The sequence below is a fragment of the Medicago sativa genome, chromosome 6, assembly GCF_051527215.1.
Source record: "Medicago sativa cultivar Bolivia chromosome 6, Bolivia_mono, whole genome shotgun sequence".
Lineage (NCBI taxonomy): Eukaryota > Viridiplantae > Streptophyta > Magnoliopsida > Fabales > Fabaceae > Medicago > Medicago sativa.
This window is the reverse complement of record NC_140754.1, coordinates 78,482,005-78,504,436: the sequence shown is the minus strand read 5'-3', so window position 1 is coordinate 78,504,436 and position 22,432 is coordinate 78,482,005. Positions and strand designations below refer to the sequence as shown.

Below are 22,432 nucleotides of genomic sequence, written 5' to 3'. Positions count from 1 at the left end.
GATACTATATGATTTTTTTGTTTGAATCGGCAAAATATTTTAGCATAGCTTGAATCCGAGCACAAGGAGTACCACGAAACAAGTCAAGAACAATAATTTGGTGAAAAACAAAGGAAAATAAGAGGGTTACAGCCGAGAAGATCTGGTGTAAGAACCTTTCAAAATTGTTGATACTTGAAATGGTAATTCTACATAAATAACAATCAGCAACCAATTGCGGGGAAAATGCAGCTGAATTCTTCAACTGAATTAGTGTCTGCTGAACTCAAAGAGTACCATTCTTGCAGCCAAAATGTGATAAAATACTGGTATAACAAATCTCATGCTCAATGAACTCAAAGAGAAGGGTAGATAATTCTCCTCGAGTTTTTTATCAGTATATTCATAAAGAGAAGGAAACTTTACTCTTCAAACTCTTCAAACTTGAGATAAACCTCTTTAAACTTGAGACAGCACAATCCTCAAATCATAAGAGTATGCTTGAGGATAGAAACTGAAAAGTAATTTGTTTTGAAAAGTAACCATAAGAGTATGACAATATTTTATGTTGCTTACCTTAATCAATTTGATCTTTCGCAACAACTGTGCATGCGCACACACGGTCAGAACATTTCCTTCGTTTTCTGTAGTATAAAAGGGAGCCTTGGCGCAACGGTAAAGTTGTTATCACGTGACTGAAAGGTCACGGATTCATGTCATGGAAACAACCTCTTATGTAATAAAATAGGGTAAGGTTGCGTACATACACCAAAATGGTGGGATCCCTTCCTAGACCCAGCATATGTGGGAGCTTTAATGTTGGTCCAAGTAACGCTTCTGACAATGCTTTCTGCTGGCCAAACACATTTTGAGGCTTAAAGCGGACTATAATATGAGGCTTTTTTAATGAGAGAAATTAATATAAATATATAGGTCTTATATAAAAAAAATACAATTAAAAAGAAAAATAAGTATTGAATTACATAATTTAAAGTGTTGCAAGTGCAGCACTTCCGGCGGAAAAATAATGTGCATTATAAAGTTGTATGGGGAAGTGTTGAACCCATGTTGTAAGCATCATAAAACCCTGCGTCTACATATCATCTTTGCTTCATGACAACGTTGTATAACTCATTTGTTGTGTAACCTTTATTTGTTTGTGTGTGTGTGTGTATTTGTCTATTGTAAGGCCTAAAGCGAGGGCTTGGGTCGCCTTACCCTTGGGTCAGCCCTTCTGCACAAATATTGCTCAAAGTTATGTTAGTTCAGTTTTACTTTGGATGTAAAACACACTAATATATCAATGACATTAAGCATGACATTTATTGGTTTCAACTTATATGACTTGTTTGGTAACATTGCCATGTTATAGCAGCTTTGATCTCATTCTGAAATGCTGAGGTTAGTTTCCGAGATGTTTATCATGCTAATTAGGTATATGTTGTTTAATAAAAATATATTTTTTTAATAGATTCACAAAGTTCTTTAATATGTTGTTTAAGAGTCATTTTATGTATATTGGTAGCAACCCCAACATTGCTTCCTGTATGCCAATGCAGGCAATAATAACACTATGGTGTAATGGAATAACTATTATATTTTGATACACTATTTTGTACAAGGTATTGTCAAGTAGTGGCTATAGTAACACTATAGCATTGTTCTATTGCAATGATGTGAGTTTGTTCGCAAAATCATCATTTTTGTTTTTAGCGATTTAGAATGTGTATTCTATTGATGTACTCTATCAATTTAAATTAATGAATATTGTTTGTTTTAGCCACAAAAAAAAAACATCATCGATTATTACTTTCGTTACAATTCACAGCCAATAAAATAATTAACCTCTCAAAAAAATCAATCAGATACATTTTGTATTAAATTTAGTAATTTAACTAGAGAAAATTTATTTATTTAGGTCACATTACCTTTGTTTTCAAACAAAAATTGTATAAATCACTACTACAAAAATGGGCTTATATAGCGCGCTTTTTTTTGGCTTTAGGTAGCGCTTTTGAAGCGCTATTGTAAATGGCGCTGGTAAAGGTAATATAGCGCTTTTTTTCTGTATAAAGCGCTAGCTATAGCAGGGTTTATATAGCGCTTTATGTCAAAAAGTGCTAGCAAAGGTTATCCTTAGATAGCGCTTTCAAAAATAAACGTCATCTAAGACAAGTTTAAAAACAGCGTTTTTGTTTTAAAAGCGCTATGTAACAATAGGTTTAGATAACGCTTTATAAAGGAAAAAAAGCGCTAGGAAAAGCATTTATTTTATTTTATTTTTGTCAAAAAAAATTCCTTTCCAGATAGCGTTTTTTTTATTAATTTAAAGTAATATATATATATACATATATATATATATATATATATATATATAAAGTCTGAAATTTAAAGGGAAATGTATATAATTTAGGCACATTATAATTGAGACTATTATTTATCGAATAAAACATAACCATATCATAAAAAATGTATGTATATATAGCATAAAAGTCATAAATGTATAGCCTCTAATATGGTAACATGGATATCTCTAAGAGTTACAACTAATTAGTTGACATAAAGATCAAAATCTTCTATGGTATCATGCAGTCTTCATCTATCTTCTTGGTCTTCTCAACATTTTTATCCAAAACAAGCACGCAAATCATCATTCATTTCCAAATTTCGTTCACTCTCCTCCACCTGAATATATACCAGAAAACGCCATTAAGCAATAACGCTATATTATATTAGAGATAAATTCAAAGTACTACTGATCATGAGTAGAAATTAAAGCAAGATTATAAATTAAAACAACTACGTACCACTTCTAGCAAATATATTTAGAAACATTAAACTCACCTTATTATAAAAAAAATCATATAACTTTTAGGCTGATCATGAACCGACACCATTCTTCTTAGATTTCTATTAGTTTATCTTTTGAGTATGTCACACACTTGAAACCATCAATGTACTGTATATATTATAACATTAAAAATAACCATGTTACTTAATAAACTTAATTATACATAGATATTATACTTTAATATAAAAAAACATACCAACTTTGGAATCTCATTTAGTTTTGAAATGAGAATATCTTTCATAAACCTCATCACAAAGTACCCGCAATTTATACCATTTTCTTGGCAAGGACACTACAAAAAATAAAATAATAAGTAATTGTATAAGTTAGTTTATTTGGTATGCCATGTAGAAGTCAATTTGGTATGCCATGTAGAAGTCACGATGGATGATTATTGTAACATCCCAGACTGCTTTTTAGGATTGCCGACTAACCCCACAAACCAACACGAGTCTTTTCAGCGTGTTTTGTCCTCACTCGCACGCTTACCAGGAAACTTCCCGGTAGGTCACCCATCCTAGTACTACTCCAAGCCAAGCACGCTTAACTGTGGAGTTCCTATGGATTGAGCTACCGAAAAGAAGATGCATCTTGTTGATATGGGTAGTACCTAACAATTCTTATAAGCCTTCCTTCAACCATGTAGTCCCATACCTACACGGCCTCCGGATCCCTCTCATTTCGATGTGATTCGGTTCCTCCTATTATCGTGGGGTCATCCTTACGGATAGTGCCCGTTCCAACTGGCGGGAACCTTTCGTATCCAACTGGCGGGATATCGAAAGCCACGACGTGGGTGTTACATGCCCACCAGCTTTCGCCTGGTTCGTCCCCGAACCACATCGTACTGGGAGAGGTCTGCTCTGATACCATATTGTAACATCCCAGACTGCTTTTTAGGATTGCCGACTAACCCCACAAACCAACACGAGTCTTTTCAGCGTGTTTTGTCCTCACTCGCACGCTTACCAGGAAACTTCCCGGTAGGTCACCCATCCTAGTACTACTCCAAGCCAAGCACGCTTAACTGTGGAGTTCCTATGGATTGAGCTACCGAAAAGAAGATGCATCTTGTTGATATGGGTAGTACCTAACAATTCTTATAAGCCTTCCTTCAACCATGTAGTCCCATACCTACACGGCCTCCGGATCCCTCTCATTTCGATGTGATTCGGTTCCTCCTATTATCGTGGGGTCATCCTTACGGATAGTGCCCGTTCCAACTGGCGGGAACCTTTCGTATCCAACTGGCGGGATATCGAAAGCCACGACGTGGGTGTTACATGCCCACCAGCTTTCGCCTGGTTCGTCCCCGAACCACATCGTACTGGGAGAGGTCTGCTCTGATACCATATTGTAACATCCCAGACTGCTTTTTAGGATTGCCGACTAACCCCACAAACCAACACGAGTCTTTTCAGCGTGTTTTGTCCTCACTCGCACGCTTACCAGGAAACTTCCCGGTAGGTCACCCATCCTAGTACTACTCCAAGCCAAGCACGCTTAACTGTGGAGTTCCTATGGATTGAGCTACCGAAAAGAAGATGCATCTTGTTGATATGGGTAGTACCTAACAATTCTTATAAGCCTTCCTTCAACCATGTAGTCCCATACCTACACGGCCTCCGGATCCCTCTCATTTCGATGTGATTCGGTTCCTCCTATTATCGTGGGGTCATCCTTACGGATAGTGCCCGTTCCAACTGGCGGGAACCTTTCGTATCCAACTGGCGGGATATCGAAAGCCACGACGTGGGTGTTACATGCCCACCAGCTTTCGCCTGGTTCGTCCCCGAACCACATCGTACTGGGAGAGGTCTGCTCTGATACCATATTGTAACATCCCAGACTGCTTTTTAGGATTGCCGACTAACCCCACAAACCAACACGAGTCTTTTCAGCTTGTTTTGTCCTCACTCGCACGCTTACCAGGAAACTTCCCGGTAGGTCACCCATCCTAGTACTACTCCAAGCCAAGCACGCTTAACTGTGGAGTTCCTATGGATTGAGCTACCGAAAAGAAGATGCATCTTGTTGATATGGGTAGTACCTAACAATTCTTATAAGCCTTCCTTCAACCATGTAGTCTCATACCTACACGGCCTCCGGATCCCTCTCATTCCGATGTGATTCGGTTCCTCCTATTATCGTGGGGTCATCCTTACGGATAGTGCCCGTTCCAACTGGCGGGAACCTTTCGTATCCAACTGGCGGGATATCGAAAGCCACGACGTGGGTGTTACAATTATGGAATTGATTAGTAGGTTATACAAAAGGCATATGCATAGTGTATATCATATTATCACATCATTCAATTAGTTTATTAGAAAATAATTCTAGTCACACACAAAAAGTGTTATTGTTTATATATATAAAAAAAAAAAATTGAACCAAAAGAAAAATTATTCATCTTACTAGTTGTGTAGAGTTTAATTAAACCCAAAATCTTTAATAAACAATTGTCAAATTTCAGTAATTATTCATCAAACAAAAATTTTGAATTTTCGATTGTCAAATTCATCCTAATCACTAACAGTGAAGTCTTAAATTTAGTTTGAACCTTGAAAACCTAAAATATCCAGATGAAAATATGAAAAAATTAAAGAATATTTGAGTTAAATTGAGGTAAGGAAAGAATGAAGATGGTACCTGAGATGAAGAATTGAGTATTGAAAAAGCTGTAACCGGTTGACGGCAGCGACGATATGATGCACCGCAATTACGAGTGAGATAGAGGTGGTTGTTCTGGAATGAATCGAAAGAGACGGTTATGGTTTTGGAATAGATCGAAGGAAGCGAGTGATGGTGATGAATGAATTGATAGATATAGGTGGTTGGTGATGAATGAATCAATAGAGGTGGTGGTTCTGGACTGAATTTCCTGCACACGATCTAATGAAAGTTTTGAGTAAAGTAGTTTTGGGTTATGTTATTAATTGCTTTAAAAAATATGTTTAATGAAAATTATGTTATAGTTTTTATTTTATCTTTAGGATGCATTAAAATAGGGATTTCCATTAAAATTGGGATTCTTTGTTACTTTTGAGTATATAACAAAAAGAAGTTACGCTTTGTTGTTAGTGTATAAAGCGTTTTTTTTCAAATATAAATAAAAAAAACAAAAAACGCAACGTGCAAAGTAGGATTTATGGAAAAGTAGGATTTAGTGGGACCAGGACATTTGATTTGTTTTTTTAGTTTGGATTTGTTTTTTGGGAAAAAGTTTAGATTTGTTTTTTTTTTTAAAAGTTTAGATTTAGTTTGTTATATATAATATACATAACAAAGGTTTGTTATATATATATGATAAAAGAATTAAAAAAGGTTTGTACCAAATTTTTTTTAAAAACAAAAGTGTGCTTTGTTACTGCAATCCATTTTTCATAAAAATTCAAAAAATATTTAAAATATGCTATGCAGGGGATCGAACAGGGGACTTGTTAGTTAATGTACATTAAATCAGTTAATAAAATGGCGCTTTTTTAACCTATAAGCGCTATCTTTCTCAAGCATACAATAGCGCTTTTTTTAACCTATAAGCGCTATTTAAGGTTGATTTATATATAGCGCTTTTCATAAAAAGTGCCATATACGATTAATCATGTTTTTTATTTAAATAACTATTATTTTTATTTAGCCTATACTGACACTTTCAATACAAAGCGCTATATATACTTAAAATGATAGATAGCGCTTTTTCAAAAAAGCGCTAGCTAAGACATCCGTGTTTTAATTTATAGCGCTTTAGTGTTAAAAGCGCTATTTATGAGGCGCTATATTTTCCCAATTTTGTAGTAGTGAATAGAGTCAATGGACAATATGATTGAGTAATGCAACACAAATTTCCAAAAAAAAAAAAAACAGGTTATGTATTAGGTCAATTTGAGAGAGAGTAGTTTTGAAGAAGATAAGAAGTTTCAAATATATGATTAAGAATATATTTTTTACGGACCAAATTAGTCAATCAAAACAAATTTCACCCAGATTGGTTAAATTGGAGAGGGGCAAATCAGGAATAATGAACAGATAATATACGGGGGAGAAGAAATTCTCATATATTTTTGTAAGAGAAAAGAAAACGTATGTTAACTATTGGGAGATCGAAAATATTTCCAAAAAGTAAAATAGAAAAGGAGATTGAGAAGGCCAGTCATTACTTGGGTTTAGGATTGCAATTTGCAAGCAAAGTTCGACTCTCTTCATCTCGTGTTGATGAAGAAGAAATCACTGCCTGCAACAAATGCAATATGGTGAGCTCATCTAGAGAAGAAATCAACTATGTGTAAACCTCAAATAAATTTCTTAGAAGTTGTGTTTCAATCTCTTCTGTGATTCTTTAGTATTGACTTGACGCATTTGAAAGCGCTAAACCTAGATTGAAAATAACAAGTTTGCAAGCGACAAACTTATGAAAATAGGGTTCTGAAATCCACCAGAAATTTGGAAAACTCTCTAAAATATAATTAACTGAATAAAAGTTGCCTCTTAGACTACAACTGTTAAGCTTAAATAAGGGAAATGACAAAACCCTAATGGGCCGAAAATAACAAACTGAAACAAAAACAGACAATTACTAAAATTGGGCTAAAATAAAAATACTTTAGAAAATACTATGGAAACCATCCTACATCAGTCTCCTCCACCTCTGAAGAACTCAACCTCGAGTTCTTATTCTGATAAAAGAACTTCCATGCATGTTGACTCTTCCTATGAACAGGAGAACACCCACCCGGATCCCATTGAGTGAAATACAAAGAAGGTTTGGTTTGAAAAATATAGCAGTTGCCTTTATCCATCACGATAATGCATTCTTTCTCCAAATGCTTCTTCATATAAGTCAAATGGTTTGCATGAGATGGAGAAAGAGGAGTGGTAGTTGTTGATACCTTTTCCTGTGAGCAAGTGTAACTGTATCGCCAAGGATTTCTTAATCTTAAGGCCTATATTGTAGGCTTCAAATCTTTATTTTATTTCCTTCATCTTCTCCGTCTGAATCCTTCATCACCTTCATCAATTTCTGGAAAAGTATGAAGAACAACACAACCAAATCCAAAATCAAGTATACCACAATAAAATCCAATAACAACAACAACAAACAAGAGTAAAAGAGATTAAATAAAAAACACATAATCATCAAATGAAATACTTCGTATTCTTCCAATATTCATTCATCTTAACTAACATGTTCTTCCCCAAAATCTATATTTCAAATCAATCTCTGATCTATTTGGTAACGAATTTAAAAACCGTGTTTAATCTTATGGTAGATCCTCAAGATCTGTCGTTGCTTTCCACCCTTCAAAATGCCAAACCCGTCATTTCTCTTAAACATGAACACAACCCACCCAAAAAAAATTAATGTTCATAAAAAATTGATTATGAAACAGATTGACATTTATTGATTCCGTGTTCATAAACCATTTTGATTTTGTTCATAAGCCATTTTGATTATAATTTTTCGTTAGGGGGACCTATATTTAAAATTTCTCAAATAGTATAGGGACTTATAAATTAATTAAATATTTCAATTTATTTTCTCATACTATTAATGAATATTATAAGTTAATATTGAAAAAATATGTGTGTTTTATTAATCACTTTAAAATATAGAATTATGACATTTGACATAAGATAATTTAAATTTATTTACGAAAAATAAAGAAAATATTGTTTTAGCACTTACGAAAAAGATGGTTGAATAGCTTAAGAATAACTGATAGTATGAATTTTTTATGTCTCATCTGAAGATGAACCCTATTTGTTGGAATGATTATGATGAAAAAACTCAATATCGGCCAAAAATTGCACATTTTAGAGTGCAAAATAGGCAATGAAAGTACAACAATTGTGTATTGTGATCAATGTTTTTAAAACTGAACCGGAGATCAAACTAGCGATAGCTCCCGTTCATGGTTCAACCGGTTCAACCGCCATTGGACCGGACAATTAATGAATAACATAAATTATACAATTTATAATTATCAATTGTAGTATTAAATAAGATCGCTGACTTTTTTTTACTGGGCCCAATTGTAGACTGGAAAAATGAAGCCTAAGTAAGAAATAAGCCCAAAAAATAGTTATTATTTTTTCCTGTTTTTTACCGGTTCTGAAGACTAACGGTTTTGTAAGATTGTCTGGACCGAAGCTTGGTCCGATTCACGGTCCAATCGGTTAAACCAGGCGATCCGATTTTGAAAACATTGACTGTGACATACAAGGCTGGTCGTGAAAGATACATACGGAAACAAGGCAATTGGTAGTTAACTCATGAAGGCTCCAGTACTTATAAACAGGTTGTGCTTTATAAGGATAAAATCAGTTTTTTTTTTTAATTTCTTTTTTTCGGGGGGGGGGGGGGTGGGGATTTTTTTTCGGGCGGCGATTTATTAATAAATTTTCTATGCCTATAAGTGCACCAATGTTATCCCATTTCTTCCATTTCACAAAAGATTTCTTTCTCCTCTCCCAAACCTACAACTCTCTCTCTCTCTCTCTCTCCCCATCATCTTCATCAAATTTTTCATCCACCGTATCTTGGTTCCAAGTGATCCAAAGTGATAGATCAAATCATCTACGCTACTGATTAATCTTTCATTTGAGAATAAACCGATAAAACCCTATTAGTATCATTTCTCTTGGTTATACCCCTCTAATGGGTTTTAGGTGTGATTTTTCATTTTTTTTTTTTTGTAAATTCCTCTCTAAAAGTGATAGAGCGGAATTTACGATAAAAATTGAAAAATCACACCTAAAACTCGTTAGAAGGGTATAACCGAAAGAAATGATACAATAGGGGTTTTTTATCGATTTACTTTCAAATGAAAGATTGATCACGAGCATAGGTGAGTTGATCTATCACTTTGGCACACTTGGATCCAAGACACGGTGGATGTAAAATTTGATGAAGATGATGGGGAGAGAGAGAGAGAGAGAGAGAGAGAGAGAGAGAGAGAGAGAGAGAGAGTTGTAGGTTTGAGAGAGGAGAGGAGAGAGAGAAATCTTTTGTGGAATGGAAGAAAAGGGATAACACTGGTTTGACCCCCCCCCCCCCCCCCGGTCAAATTCTGATTTGACCCGTATCAAGCACAATCGGTATATAAGTACTGAAGCCTCCAGGAGTTAACTACTAATTGCCTTGATTCGGTACGTATCTTTTACAATCAGCATTATATATGACAGTACACATTTGTCGTACTATCATTGCCTATTTTGCACTCTAACATTTGTGATTTTTTACAATCAGCATTATATATGACAGTACACAATTGTCGTACTATCATTGCCTATTTTGCACTCTAACATTTGCGATTTTTGGCCGATTTTGAGTTTTTCCGTCTTAATCATTCTAACAAATATGGTTTATCCTAACCAAGTTGACCCTTAAACCTACTGATAACTCTTTTTTTTTTTTTTTGTAGAATGAAGTTCATCAGTCTGTTAATTGTGTCTACATTAAATAGGCAAGGACTACCGAACTATAGGTTTGTTTATTTTTGAAAAGGTATTGGCTTGGTCCCCCTTTTCTTTTTCTAGAATCTGGTTTCCTTTTTTATTGAATGTTGATGATACTTTGCATCATCTTTTTGGCTTTAAAAAAAAATATAAAAATAATTTGTGGATGGATAAATTAATGGGAGAGAGAGAGAGAGAGAGAGAGAGAGAGAGAGAGAAATTAACTATATTTCTTAATGTGCACCTTCAAAATTCCTGAAAATCATGAAATTCCTGATGGAGGCAACTACCATTTAAATTCGCAAGCAAAGTGGAAGAAAAAAAACCTTCAAAACTAAAGGAGGGTACCATTGCAACTCGCAAGCGAAGCGTGAACACTACGTCGGCGAAGCATGTTTCGATGGAGAAGAAAATATATGATAGCACAACGAATATAAAGGTGAGCAAGTATTTACCACGCGATATTTCCTTCAAGATTTTATCCAAAATCCCTCTTAAATCTTTGAACCTATTTCGATGCGTTCGCAACTCTTGGTCCCTCTTATTTCAAAACAAACATCTTATGAACAGAATCAACAGAAATTTCTTATGTAAATTAAATTGTTGTTCTTATAACGACCAATCATCTCTCATTCTGAAGGACTTGGATGAAACCTATAAAGTTAATATGTATTCTCTTTCTAGTGAGGGGTTTGAGAATAAAGTAAAATTGGATTGCACAAATCCAATTGATCACATATATATTCGTTGTATCTTTGGTATTGGTAGTATTAATGGCATACAATGTCTTCATGAATATGAAAATTGCGGTCCAATTGTTTTGTGGAACCCAGCTACCCAAGCAATAAAACTCATTCCTCCCAGTTCTCTTGAGTCGGTTTAGTTGTCTATTGCATGTGTTGCTAAGGAATTTGTTATTGTTAATGGTTTTACATCTCTTCATGGATTTGGTTATGACAGTGTTATGAACGACAATAAGCTCATTTGTCTTGTATGTGATATCCAAGGTGAAATGCGAGATAGATTTTAGGACTCCTCGTAGGAAGATTTATACTTGGATGAATTCTGGGAGATATATAGTCTAAGAAGTAACTCATGGAGGAAACTTGATATTGACATGCCATCTTCTTGGTACTGTATAGAGGGAACCCAAGTCTACATGGATATAGTGTGTCATTTGGTTGTGTGAAGAGAATATCCCTGCTGGACTATGTTTAGTATTATTTTATTTAAACAATGAGGTGCTCTGTATAACACACATACCCTCAGATGAAGATGATTGTTTTAAATTTAAGACTGATTGCTGCTGAAATTGCGAATTACTAAATGGGTCCTTTTCTTTGATCGTGTTTTATGAAGAGACTACTACTTTTCACATAGCAATTTTGGGTGAACTCGACATTAAGAAATCGTGGACCAAACTCTTCATTGTTTGACTGTTGTCTTACGTTGAGTGTCCTATGAAAGTGGGGATGAAAGGGGAAATTTTATTCCAAAGAAAAGATAAAGAATAATTAGCTTGGTTTGATCTAAGTACCCAAATGATTGAGGAACTTGGTTATAAAGCAAAGGGTCCTTATAATCAGATATCACTATACAATGAAAACATTATTGCAATTGATGGAACAAGTAATTAATTATTTTTCTTGTTTTCACCAGGAGGTATATGGTTGTGGTTATTAAGAATATTACCTCGTGTGCAAAGTGGCTATACAATTGTGCATATCACAATTATTGTCAAGTAAATTATGAAATCAATTGATATTGCTTTATCAACTCTCTTTTGAATGTTTAGTCTCTTTCCATTTGCTAACAGATATGATTTCCATATCATTGACTAGAATGAATGTTCAATATTACATAATATATTCTCTTTTCTGATAAATTCTAATGGATATATTTTCTACCTCTTACATTAATTGTTTTGATCTTTTGCTGCCAATTTTTCACTGTCACATTAATCTAATGATCAAGGTATAAGATTCCTGACAGGTAGGTAAAAAACAATTGATCAACACATTATGTAAATTAATTAGTAGTCTTTCCATAACTTGTAGATGAGGGAAAAAGATTTATAATGCAATAGAAATATGGGAGAAAACTATTATTTGTGAATTAGCCGCCCATGATGAGTTTTGGAAGATATTACAGCGAGTTATTAATGTCATTCTTGTTTTTTTCAGGTCGGTTGACAATCCAAATTGGATGGAATTTTTTTCAGTTATGTTGATTATCATTGTATGAACCTTAGCCAATACCAAATATCCAAATCCTCTAACGTTTTTGCGGCAACTGCACTTTGCCTTTGGAGACTTGTATTGTCTGATAAATCTAATACATTTTTGGTCGGTTGGAGCATTGAAAACGTTTTCTTTGATTGTATTTACAGTCTATGATATGTTTATGGCTACAAATAGTCTTGCATGCTCCAACAATTTCATTCATTTTTCACTTTTCATCATTTCTTACTTTTTCTTAAACTTTTTTTTAGTTTTATAGGAGTGTTTATGATGTCATGGTCATTGTTGACCGTTCATAGAATTCCTGCAATTGCATTGCAGTTTATGCAGAGATTCTACAGCTTTGATATCAAATACAACACAGTTTCTATATAGTTCGCTTTGTTTCGAATTCTAAAATCGGAAAATACGTAACAATCTGTTTCGGATTTTAGAATTCAAACAGAGGGTATTTTGGGAAGAAAAAAAAGGCACACGAGTATATGATAGGGTGCAAAAAGTAATAGTCATTTTTTTTACGGTAGTCCAATCTAAAATTTAGTCATTTAAAAAAGGAGAATATAAAAATAGGTGATGGAAAATTTTGCAAGTGTACTTAATTGTTGTCAAGTAACAAGAGTTATAAGTTTGTCTCCACAGACTTATAAGTACTCAATTGATGGAAATTTTGATCATTTGGATTGTTTCAATTTCAATTCAATAAATCAACTATACTTAGGATATGTAAAATTACAGGAATGCATAGGGCATAAGTTTAGGTTGCAATAAACTAAAGGTTTGATAAAATCAAGAAATATAGGCGATTAGGTCATTTTTTAATCTCTTCTTCTACGCTATTTGGTAACCATGCCTAAATTACAACAACTGACCCATTAATATTACGAAGTTTTAACAAAATAGATATGACCAGTGTCTTATCTAATAACCTCTTCTTTAATCACAACTTAATATTTTCTTAGGCGAGTTTGTGACTATCGAAGGTTTGATTGCGAGTTAAAACTCTTGTCACAAAGGCGATAATAGAATATGTATAAAGTTATTACAGATTTAACAGTTATCCTAGATCGTGTATCAAAAGTTTGGGCTAGTAGTCATCCAACACATGCATCGATTTATGAACATTTGTAAGCACATAAAAAGAATTAAAAACAAGTCATAATTCAATAATACTAGGAATTCAATTGCATAAAGAAGTGCTCAACTGAATTACATGTTTCAAATAGCTAGGAAGAAGTTCATCAATGACCTAATCAAAGAAATCGAACTACCCATAATTAAAAGAGACATGACAATAAGATTAAGAAATTACACATAAATAAATGATGAAGATGTTGATGGAATCTTGTTTCGAAGTTGTTTCATGGTCTCTAACGCATAGAAAACGAGTTTTTGGCCATTTTTTGTGCATTTTTCGACCGTTAACTCAGCTTTGGTCGTGTCTTTGCACATAACTCACAAATTGCTTTTTTTAAAAGAAAATTATGTACGCTTCGCACAATGTACTCTATGCATCGCACAATAGGAAGAAAATTTTGTGCATTTCTCTTTACCTTACCGTTCTTGTAAAAATATAGCACGACCGCAAAGTTGTATGGTTTATGAATTTGAGCCGGTTTCAAGGTTATCTTTGAATATTTTCAATACAATGCTAATTTATTCACTTCTTACTAAACTTTACAAAAACAAACCTAATAACTAAACTTTACGAAAACAAACCTAATAATAAGTTAAATGACTCTAAAGAACCCTAATAATATGGTATGGCCGACTATCATTGATAGAATTAATTGAACGAAGTATGTATTAAATATAACCGTAGTTTTTTTATCTCACAAATACAAATAGTTTATTAAACTCCTTAAATAATTAGAGTAACCAAGTTAGGTATACTTTTATTTCATTTTTCAATGATATGAACTTTTAGTGCCACCAAGAAAAGAATTATTTCATTTTTCAATGATATGAACTTTTAGTGCCACCAAGAAAAGAATTTGATATCTGAAGACCAAAAAAAAGTTAACGGTAATCATAATCAATGTCATATACTCCCTCCGTTTCAAAATGAGTGTCGCTTTAGCCAAAAAAAATTGTTTCAAAATGAATGTCACTTTCAGTTTCCAATGCAATAATAACTTTTTCTTTTCAATTTTACCCTCCAATTAATACTCTGCACACTACTTTCAAAGTATTACTTTTAAAACTAACCAATAGTTAATAAGGATAATTTGGTAAAATAATCATTTTCTTTCTTTTAATCATTGCATTTCTTAATATGTGTGCAAACACCTAAAACGACACTCATTTTAAAACGGATGGAGTATAAGAAAAGGCATTGGAATTATTTATGTAGAGCACTTGTGCTTTTCTGCTTTTTGCGAGTGAAGTACCATTACTTTTACATCATAAAGTTGTAAACCATACACCCAATGACACATATATTTTCTTTTTCGAGGAAAACACGTACTTCCTCCGTTTCAAAATACATGTCCATTTTGAAGAAATTGCAGTAACCAAGAAGCTAGTTTGACACAAAAGTTCCTATTATACCCTTGTCTTCGATTTCCTCCATTTTACATTTATTTACACCATCTCATAATTACTCCCAATACCAAAATAATTAAAGTTAATCAAATGGCAATACCAATACCATTTTGGAGTACTAGTAAATGACGTGATTATTGCTGCGGTGTCGTGTGGAAAATGGCATGCCAATACTAATTTTTTCAACTTCTCTTATCTAAATGGCATGCTTCGGTTATCAAATTTTTTTTTAAACTCAATTGAAAAACTTCCCTCCATTATTTATACTCTAATCCTAAAATGTTTACCACCAAAGTTAAATTAAAATTTGTATTTCCCATCATTTTTTTAAAAACACTTATAATTTCAGTATATATAAGAGTTAGGTACTCATTTATCAAATTTATATTATTAACGAAGAACAAAATTTTGCTATGGATCTCAATGCTTTTCCATTTGATTTAAATGATGAACCATTGTTTGATTTAAATGAAGAGCCACTATTTGATTTAAATCAAGAACTACATGATTTAACTGGTATGTACTCTCATTTGCTTAAACTCTTTTTTGTTAGTATACGCAACTGGTACATGGCTTTCTCCGCAGTGATGTCGTTTTCTGTCGTTTTTTATAGTTTTAATTATAAATTGGCCATTTTTATAAGCAAATTAGAGAGTCCAGTAGTCATGGGAAAATAATTTCTTGGTTCACACGATGGATTAATTTTTTGGGAGAGTGCATGAGTAAATCCACTTAAAATTGGGTCAATATTTATTAGTGGAACATAATTATTGTGGAGAAAATCTAGAATCCAATTAATTGGTAAACAAGGGTAAAATAGACAAAATGTATCCTTAAACTATCAAATGGACATGTATTTTGAAACAAAAAATTTCTCCAAAATGGACATGTATTTTGAAACGGAGGGAGTATATTATATAAAAGGCTTGTAACATGTTATTTCCACACACACTCTTGACAGGGCCGGCGCTAGGGCATAGGCCGCGAGTGCGACGGCCTAGGGCCCTTGCCGGTAGGGCGCCCAATTTTTTTCTTTAAGGTGGGGGTGTAGATAAAAAAATTTGGATTTTGCGGAGTATATATAGCAAAATTCTCTGAAAAAGGCCCAAACTTTGACATGTTATAGGAATGGGCTGAAATCTGTTAATGTTTTTGCCCTTTTAGTCAGATTTGCTATATATATATATCCCATGCAGCACAAAAATTTCTATATAGACCCTCCTATAAAAAAATTTGGTTGTTCATTAATAATATGCTTGAAAATTTGTTATGGAAGAAATTGGTGATATTTTTTTGGGCCCTTTGTTCCTAATAATGTGTTTCACTAATATTAAAATATCGACGATATTTATTATCCAAGAAATTGGGTTAATTTTCATAACAAAGCAAATTCTATTTTAGTTGAAAATGGGGTGATAAAATTTCAATCTACTTCTACGATATTTTATTTTATTTTGGTGTATATAGAGCATTTAATTTATTTTCAGATGTTGTCTAAAAAAACATTTATTTGGTAGTGAAAAGAGAAATAAAAAAACGAAATGAAGAGCTAAAAAAACACAACAATGAGCTAAAAAAATTATGATGTATTATGTAAGGGCCCTTTTTCATATTATGCCTAAGGCCCGTAAAACTCTAGGAACGGCCCTGACTCTTGAATTAATTTTCAATTAATCCCACTAAATTATATGGTCATAATTCGTGAGATTCAGATGAATCTCAATCAATTGAATAAAGTGTGTTAAAAAATCGAATAAACATTTATTTCAGACTTGAGAAAAACTGTGGGAATCAAATTAATCTCTATGAAAATAAAAACAATTTTTAATCTTGTTAAAAATATAAAAAAATAAAAAATAAAAATGACAATTTAATCCCTCAGACCCAATTTTTAACATCTCCTTTTAAGGTCTAATGGATTAAGTTGTCCCAAATATTTTCCTCAAAAACTATAAATTGTTTTTATTTTTCTCGTAAATCATATCTCGTAGTTTTTCTCAAAGACTAAATTGGATCGTCACTGTAAAAAGTATATTACAAAGTGTATTGCTATATATTTTTATTTAGTTTCATCTATTTGCAAATTCTTACACTTAGCTAGTCACATCACATTAGACATAATTGCTTTCATCACTAAGTAATATCTTAGCTTTTCCACTCCCACAAACAATGTCAAGGTTGTAAAACACAAGCAACATAGCCAAAGAGCACAATAAAACCAAGACTGGACCAAATATCCAAAGCAAAAGTGGAAGAGCAGAGTAGAAAATCCTATTCCCCACAGTGTTCAAAGTAGTTCCTCTCTCTAAAATCACATTCAAATAATCAGGGGTCACCAAGGAAATTGCATCTTGTGGTGTGCATATAAGGAGGCTTAATTGGTTGAGAAACCTAATTGAAAGACTGTGGCAGAAAAATGAGAATAAGAATATGGTTAGAAGTGTCACATATTTAAGTGCTTCCATAAATTCGCCGTGAGCACCATAGAGAACGTCGTCAAGAGGCTTTTTCACACTATAAGTACTGCTTATGATAGCGGCTAAGCCAGCTGATAAGAGAATTGATGTAGTGGCCATAAGTGTCGATCCCATTATAAGGTTTCGAAGACTTTGAGCTACTAGAATGTTCTTCTTTTCAATATCCTGAATTTGACATAATGATTTGAGCATAAGAGTTTATCAAGTTTGTGAAATATGACAAGAAAATTAAGTCACTTCTACCATTGCCATTGTACCCTATAGGTTTACATAAAAATAGTAACACAACTTTTTTTCATTATGTAAGGATTTTGTTCCTCAAGTTTTTTAAATCCAACTATTATCAATTGTAGTAATATAGAAATAAAATAAAATTGGAGAAATTTGGAGGATTTTTTTTCTTCAAATAATGTTTAAAGTTTTTAGCTATTATTAGAATCCCTGTTCATAATAAAATAAATTCTAGTGTAACACATATTTACCTTTTTAAATAAAGTGGGTGTAATTAAACATCACTCAAGGGGAGAATAATTTAGTTTAAACATTTCTTTCTCAATTAAAAGAAGTGTGAGTTTTAAAATAAGAGTTTAAAAATGTGTTTATGTCATTTTCTTTTTCTTGGTAAGACTACAATCAAAACAATAACACTAAAGAAGTAGAGTCATATTCTACTCACCTTTTTCTTTTTTATTTTAAAGTTACTAACCCTACATTATTGTGGTCAAAGGTACCAAAGCAAAGCCTAGGGAATCCAATTATTTGTAGATTCTCTCATATTCAAGATTCTAGATTGTTTCTCGTCAAAAGTAATATTAACACTCTTTTTCGAACATTTATTTTTTTATCGGATGAAATTACGTGGATTTCACCACTTTATGTGAAAATCATTTTTAAAGTATGCGACCTACATTGATTTCATCTAATAAAAGAATATTGTAAGTGTTAAAGAGAGTGCTAGAAAGGGATTCTTAACAAATTAATGAGACTCTACACTTAATGGGTTATGCTATGGCACAAGTTAAGAAACTAAAAATGAAAATTAGAATAGAAGTTTTATATTGAAAGAATTATGCTTAATAGCACGACAGCTTTTATCGTGTAAGGCACACGACTTGTATTCAACAAGTCACTTTTTTTGGTTTTAAACATTTATTTTAATTAAAATTTAATTTCAACAAAATTAAAGCCTTGTTGTGTGTGAGTCGTGCTCTTAATTAGTCGTGCACAATAGCAGTGCTCATATTGAAAAGATAACTTTTAAAAAATTTAAGATATTGAATGCATAATTTCTAAATTTTTACACATTGGTCCCTATAAATTTTGAAAAATTGGAATCTGGTCCTTTAAAATTTTCAAAATTCACAAATTGGTCTTTAAATTTTTAAAATTTGCAAATAAATCCCTATTTTTCATATTTCAAATTTTCATAAAAATAGCCCAACAAAAATTAAGAATGGACAGTTTTATTACTGTATCCAAATAAAACAATATAAACTTAAAGAGAATTAAATCAATGCATTTGAATTGTCTACAATTTGTTTTTTTTTTAAACAAATTGCCTTTTGAATTCTAGTTTCCTAAAATTTCCAATTATACATCTAAAAACACTCTAAATGTAATTTGATTATTAGGCCTGAAGGCAGGGGCAAACCTATGTAAGTCTTGGTGTGGCTATAGCCACGCCATAATTTATTAAAAAATAGAAATTTTTACTTTAGAGATTGAAATTTCGGTCGCTAAAGCTTAAAAATGAGTTGCTAACTTGATTAGAGATGGATATAGTGACCGAAATGTCGGTCGCCTATTTATAAACTATAAAAAATCGGTTCAAACTTGATTAGTGACAAAAATAGTTACCAAAATTTCAATCGTAAGAGTATACAATTTTAAAGATTGGTCACTATTTGTTTAGCCACATTAAAACTTTGTTTCTAGATCGGTCTCTGTCTGGAGGCTGACTAGGAAGTTATCTCTTAATCTTCCTATCTGAATCTAACAAAGTCTTCATTGACGAATTAACAGGTGGAGTAGCTTGAGTTGTGGAAAGCAAAATCAAAGAGTTGGTGATTAATATTATTCATTTGGTGAAAGTTGGTAATTTATTGAAAAAAATGAGAAGTATATGGAGTACTAAGGAGTTTAGCAACTATAATATCAAAATTAGCAACTATAATATTTAATAATTGGGTACTAAGGAGTTTAGGCATATGTTTTGACTATGAGTACTCGTGAACTTAACTCAGTTGGTAGAGACAATGCATAATAAATGAAAGATTCAGGGTTCAAACTCCGGCAACCATCAAAAAATATGTTTTGACTATGAAAAATAAGGATAAAGGGCAAGGAAAAAAAAATCAAATTACAACATAAAATACAAAAGTATTCAATTACCTTCAACATGGTAGGAACCCAAAATCGTCTAGCATGAGCATTGATTCCAATTGTAGTTGAAAAAGGCTCTGACCGAGTCTTTTGCCACAACCATACATGATAACCAATAGTCATCAGAAACCCTAATGGTACAAGCATCATATCCAAATAATATGTCTTCCATTCCATTATCAAAAAAAATTATCGTTAATTTCTCCTTTCTTACTCTTTGTTGTTATCACTTCACATTATTTCATCTAGCAATGAAGTTCTATATATAATGGAAAATTAGGTGGGTGTGGTACCAAGGAAAAAGCAAAAGATATTGGAAGTGGTTACCTAGGAATACAAGTAACATATAGTGTCAGCTTCCTTAAAAAAAAGTATGACACATCGTGTTAGTGCTGTCATACTATAGGTGTGTGTGTTTGATTTGTTAAAAGATGAAAGCCATGACAATTTTAGTTATGTAGTGTTTGATATGTAAAACTGTTTTAGAGATAAGACAAATTGTAGATAAGGGACATGATAAAAATTGAAATTCTTATCACTCACTAAACCACGGTACAACTTTTTGTCTCACGTACAAATTGTCTAAAATACTAAAATAGTCTTTTGTCCATCAAAAATCGCATAACACCAAATATTATTCAATACCATAAAAGTTTGTCATGTGTTGATATACCTTATATTTTGTTGTTTTATTTTATGTTGTTTTGTTCAGTACTTATTGTTTAACAGATCAAACACATATATATCTTGACAAAATCATGATCAATCACCACGAGTCTACAATAAAATTCATACAGACACGGAGACATATTATCTTCACATATAATGCACTTTTTTGTGCATATCACACCAATATAAATTCAGCACATTATAGCTAGTTGATAAGTAGAGTGGTCTAAAGTTATAAGGAGACCACACTTTATCTCATCCTAGCTTTTCAAAAGGAGCATGGTCAAAAGTTTATAAAAATTAGTTTAGGTCGTGTCTCATATCAGTCCAATATAAGTGGAGAAAAGTTTTAACAAATGGATCCTACCTTTTTCTAATGAAACATTGGTACATGTGGTGTGCACGATACAGGTCAATACAATCAATCTCATGATCCAATTCAACTTAAGCTTTTGGTTCAAGTTTTTGTTTAGGAATATAAAGCCTAGTGAGAGCATATACATTATTCTAACGGGTTAAATATGTTTTTGATCCCTATAAAATTGAGAACTTCTAAGTTTAGTCCTTACTTAATTTTAATAGATTTTTTAGTCCTTACAAAAAAAAAAAATTACTTCTAATTTTAGTCCCTATTACAACAAAGTTTGTTTAATTATCCTTAAACTCTTAAATTTTTGAACGATTTTTTTGAGCACGTTTAGAACACTATGAAAGGCTCATTTACTAAAATTAAGAATTTTTTAACATGAAACGAATTAAATATGAATTTTTTAAAACAGCAAAAGTTAAAGATAAAATTAATAAAATCTGGACGTAGAAAACAAATTTTACGACAATTTTTTGCAGAGGAGCTTTTAGTAATGTTCTTAACACGTCTTCAAAAAATGTTCAAAAACTCAAGAGTTTAAGCATAAATTAAACAAATTTGAATTGAGGAGGGACTAATACTGAGTGCAGAAAAAAATTAGGGACTACAAGAACTATTAAAATTAAGTAAGGACTAAACTTAAAGGTCACAATTTTATAGGGACCAAAAACATATTTAACCCTTCTAAAAAATTCTCTTAGCACTTGTTTAAAAAGTTAAAATTATAAATTTTGAATTTTGAAACAATAATTTTAAAACATTCAAAATGTTGATATTCACTTTCTCCTTATTTTCAAAGACAATATTCATATTTTAATATTTGGTGAGAACTCTTGTTTATCGTGAGAAATGAGAATACTGGTTTACGGCTTTAGATTTTTTTTTTTGGTTACAAAAAGTTTAGGTGGGTTCGGCTCCGGTCACCACCAGGGTCAGGGCACGCCTCCGGGCCCAAAGAGCACTTATAGAGGTACTTACAGATCACCCACCAATTACAAAAAGTTTAGGTGGGTTCGGCTCCGGTCACCACCAGGGTCAGGGCACGCCTCCGGGCCCAAAGAGCACTTATAGAGGTACTTACAGATCACCCACCAACACTGCCCTCACATCGGCAGAGAGAATAGAACACACAACCTTCTGCAAGGAAGTGGCCCGTTCCTTACCAACTGAGCCAACGTGTGTTGGTTTACGGCTTTAGATTTTAACAAAGTGTTGCAATTAAACTTTCGTTAAAAATATGACAGGTAGACTCTTTCACTGAAGTACTCCTACTTCCTTCAATCTCTTCATCAAACCCATCGCTCCCGATGTTTCAAAATACAAAACACGCACGTGTTGTATAGCACCGCTAGACTGCACACTGAATTAATTTGATTGTAGATGTATCAATTAAACATATTTGAGGTTCTACCTAAAAAAGATCTACTGTTTTTTATTAACAACATTTGTTAGACCATGATTCCCTTGACCC

General features: G+C 32.8%; 1 protein-coding gene, 1 long non-coding RNA gene and 1 pseudogene across 4 annotated transcripts in view; 1 reads left to right on the top strand and 2 right to left on the bottom strand.

Annotated features, from left to right (window-relative positions):
- The window catches only part of LOC146917057 (uncharacterized), a 44,895-nt gene extending 24,735 nt beyond the window's left edge, over nucleotides 1–20,160 (bottom strand). The window contains exons 1-2 of one of the 2 annotated variants that reach the window (XM_085718881.1): nucleotides 19,935–20,160; nucleotides 16,633–17,708 (exon numbers count right to left, since the gene is read on the bottom strand). In XM_085718881.1, coding sequence (XP_085575007.1) covers nucleotides 17,178–17,708; nucleotides 19,935–20,102 — 699 coding nt within the window. In that variant the 5' untranslated portion in view covers nucleotides 20,103–20,160 and the 3' untranslated portion in view covers nucleotides 16,633–17,177. Of the gene's footprint in view, nucleotides 1–16,632; nucleotides 17,709–19,934 lie in introns of those variants that run through there. The other variant, XM_085718882.1, reaches the window with a different exon arrangement.
- On the bottom strand, nucleotides 2,432–3,097 carry LOC146917059 (uncharacterized). 2 transcript variants are annotated; one of them, XR_015014111.1, is made up of 3 exons: nucleotides 3,027–3,097; nucleotides 2,824–2,938; nucleotides 2,432–2,664 (listed from the first exon to the last, which is right to left on the bottom strand). It is a non-coding gene; the product is annotated as an uncharacterized LOC146917059 (long non-coding RNA). The 2 variants fall into 2 exon arrangements; XR_015014110.1 differs by lacking the exon at nucleotides 3,027–3,097 and having other exon boundaries at nucleotides 2,824–3,017.
- Nucleotides 10,686–11,922, top strand: LOC146917058 (F-box protein At1g11270-like; annotated as a pseudogene).
- Nucleotides 20,161–22,432: the final 2,272 nt, after the last annotated feature.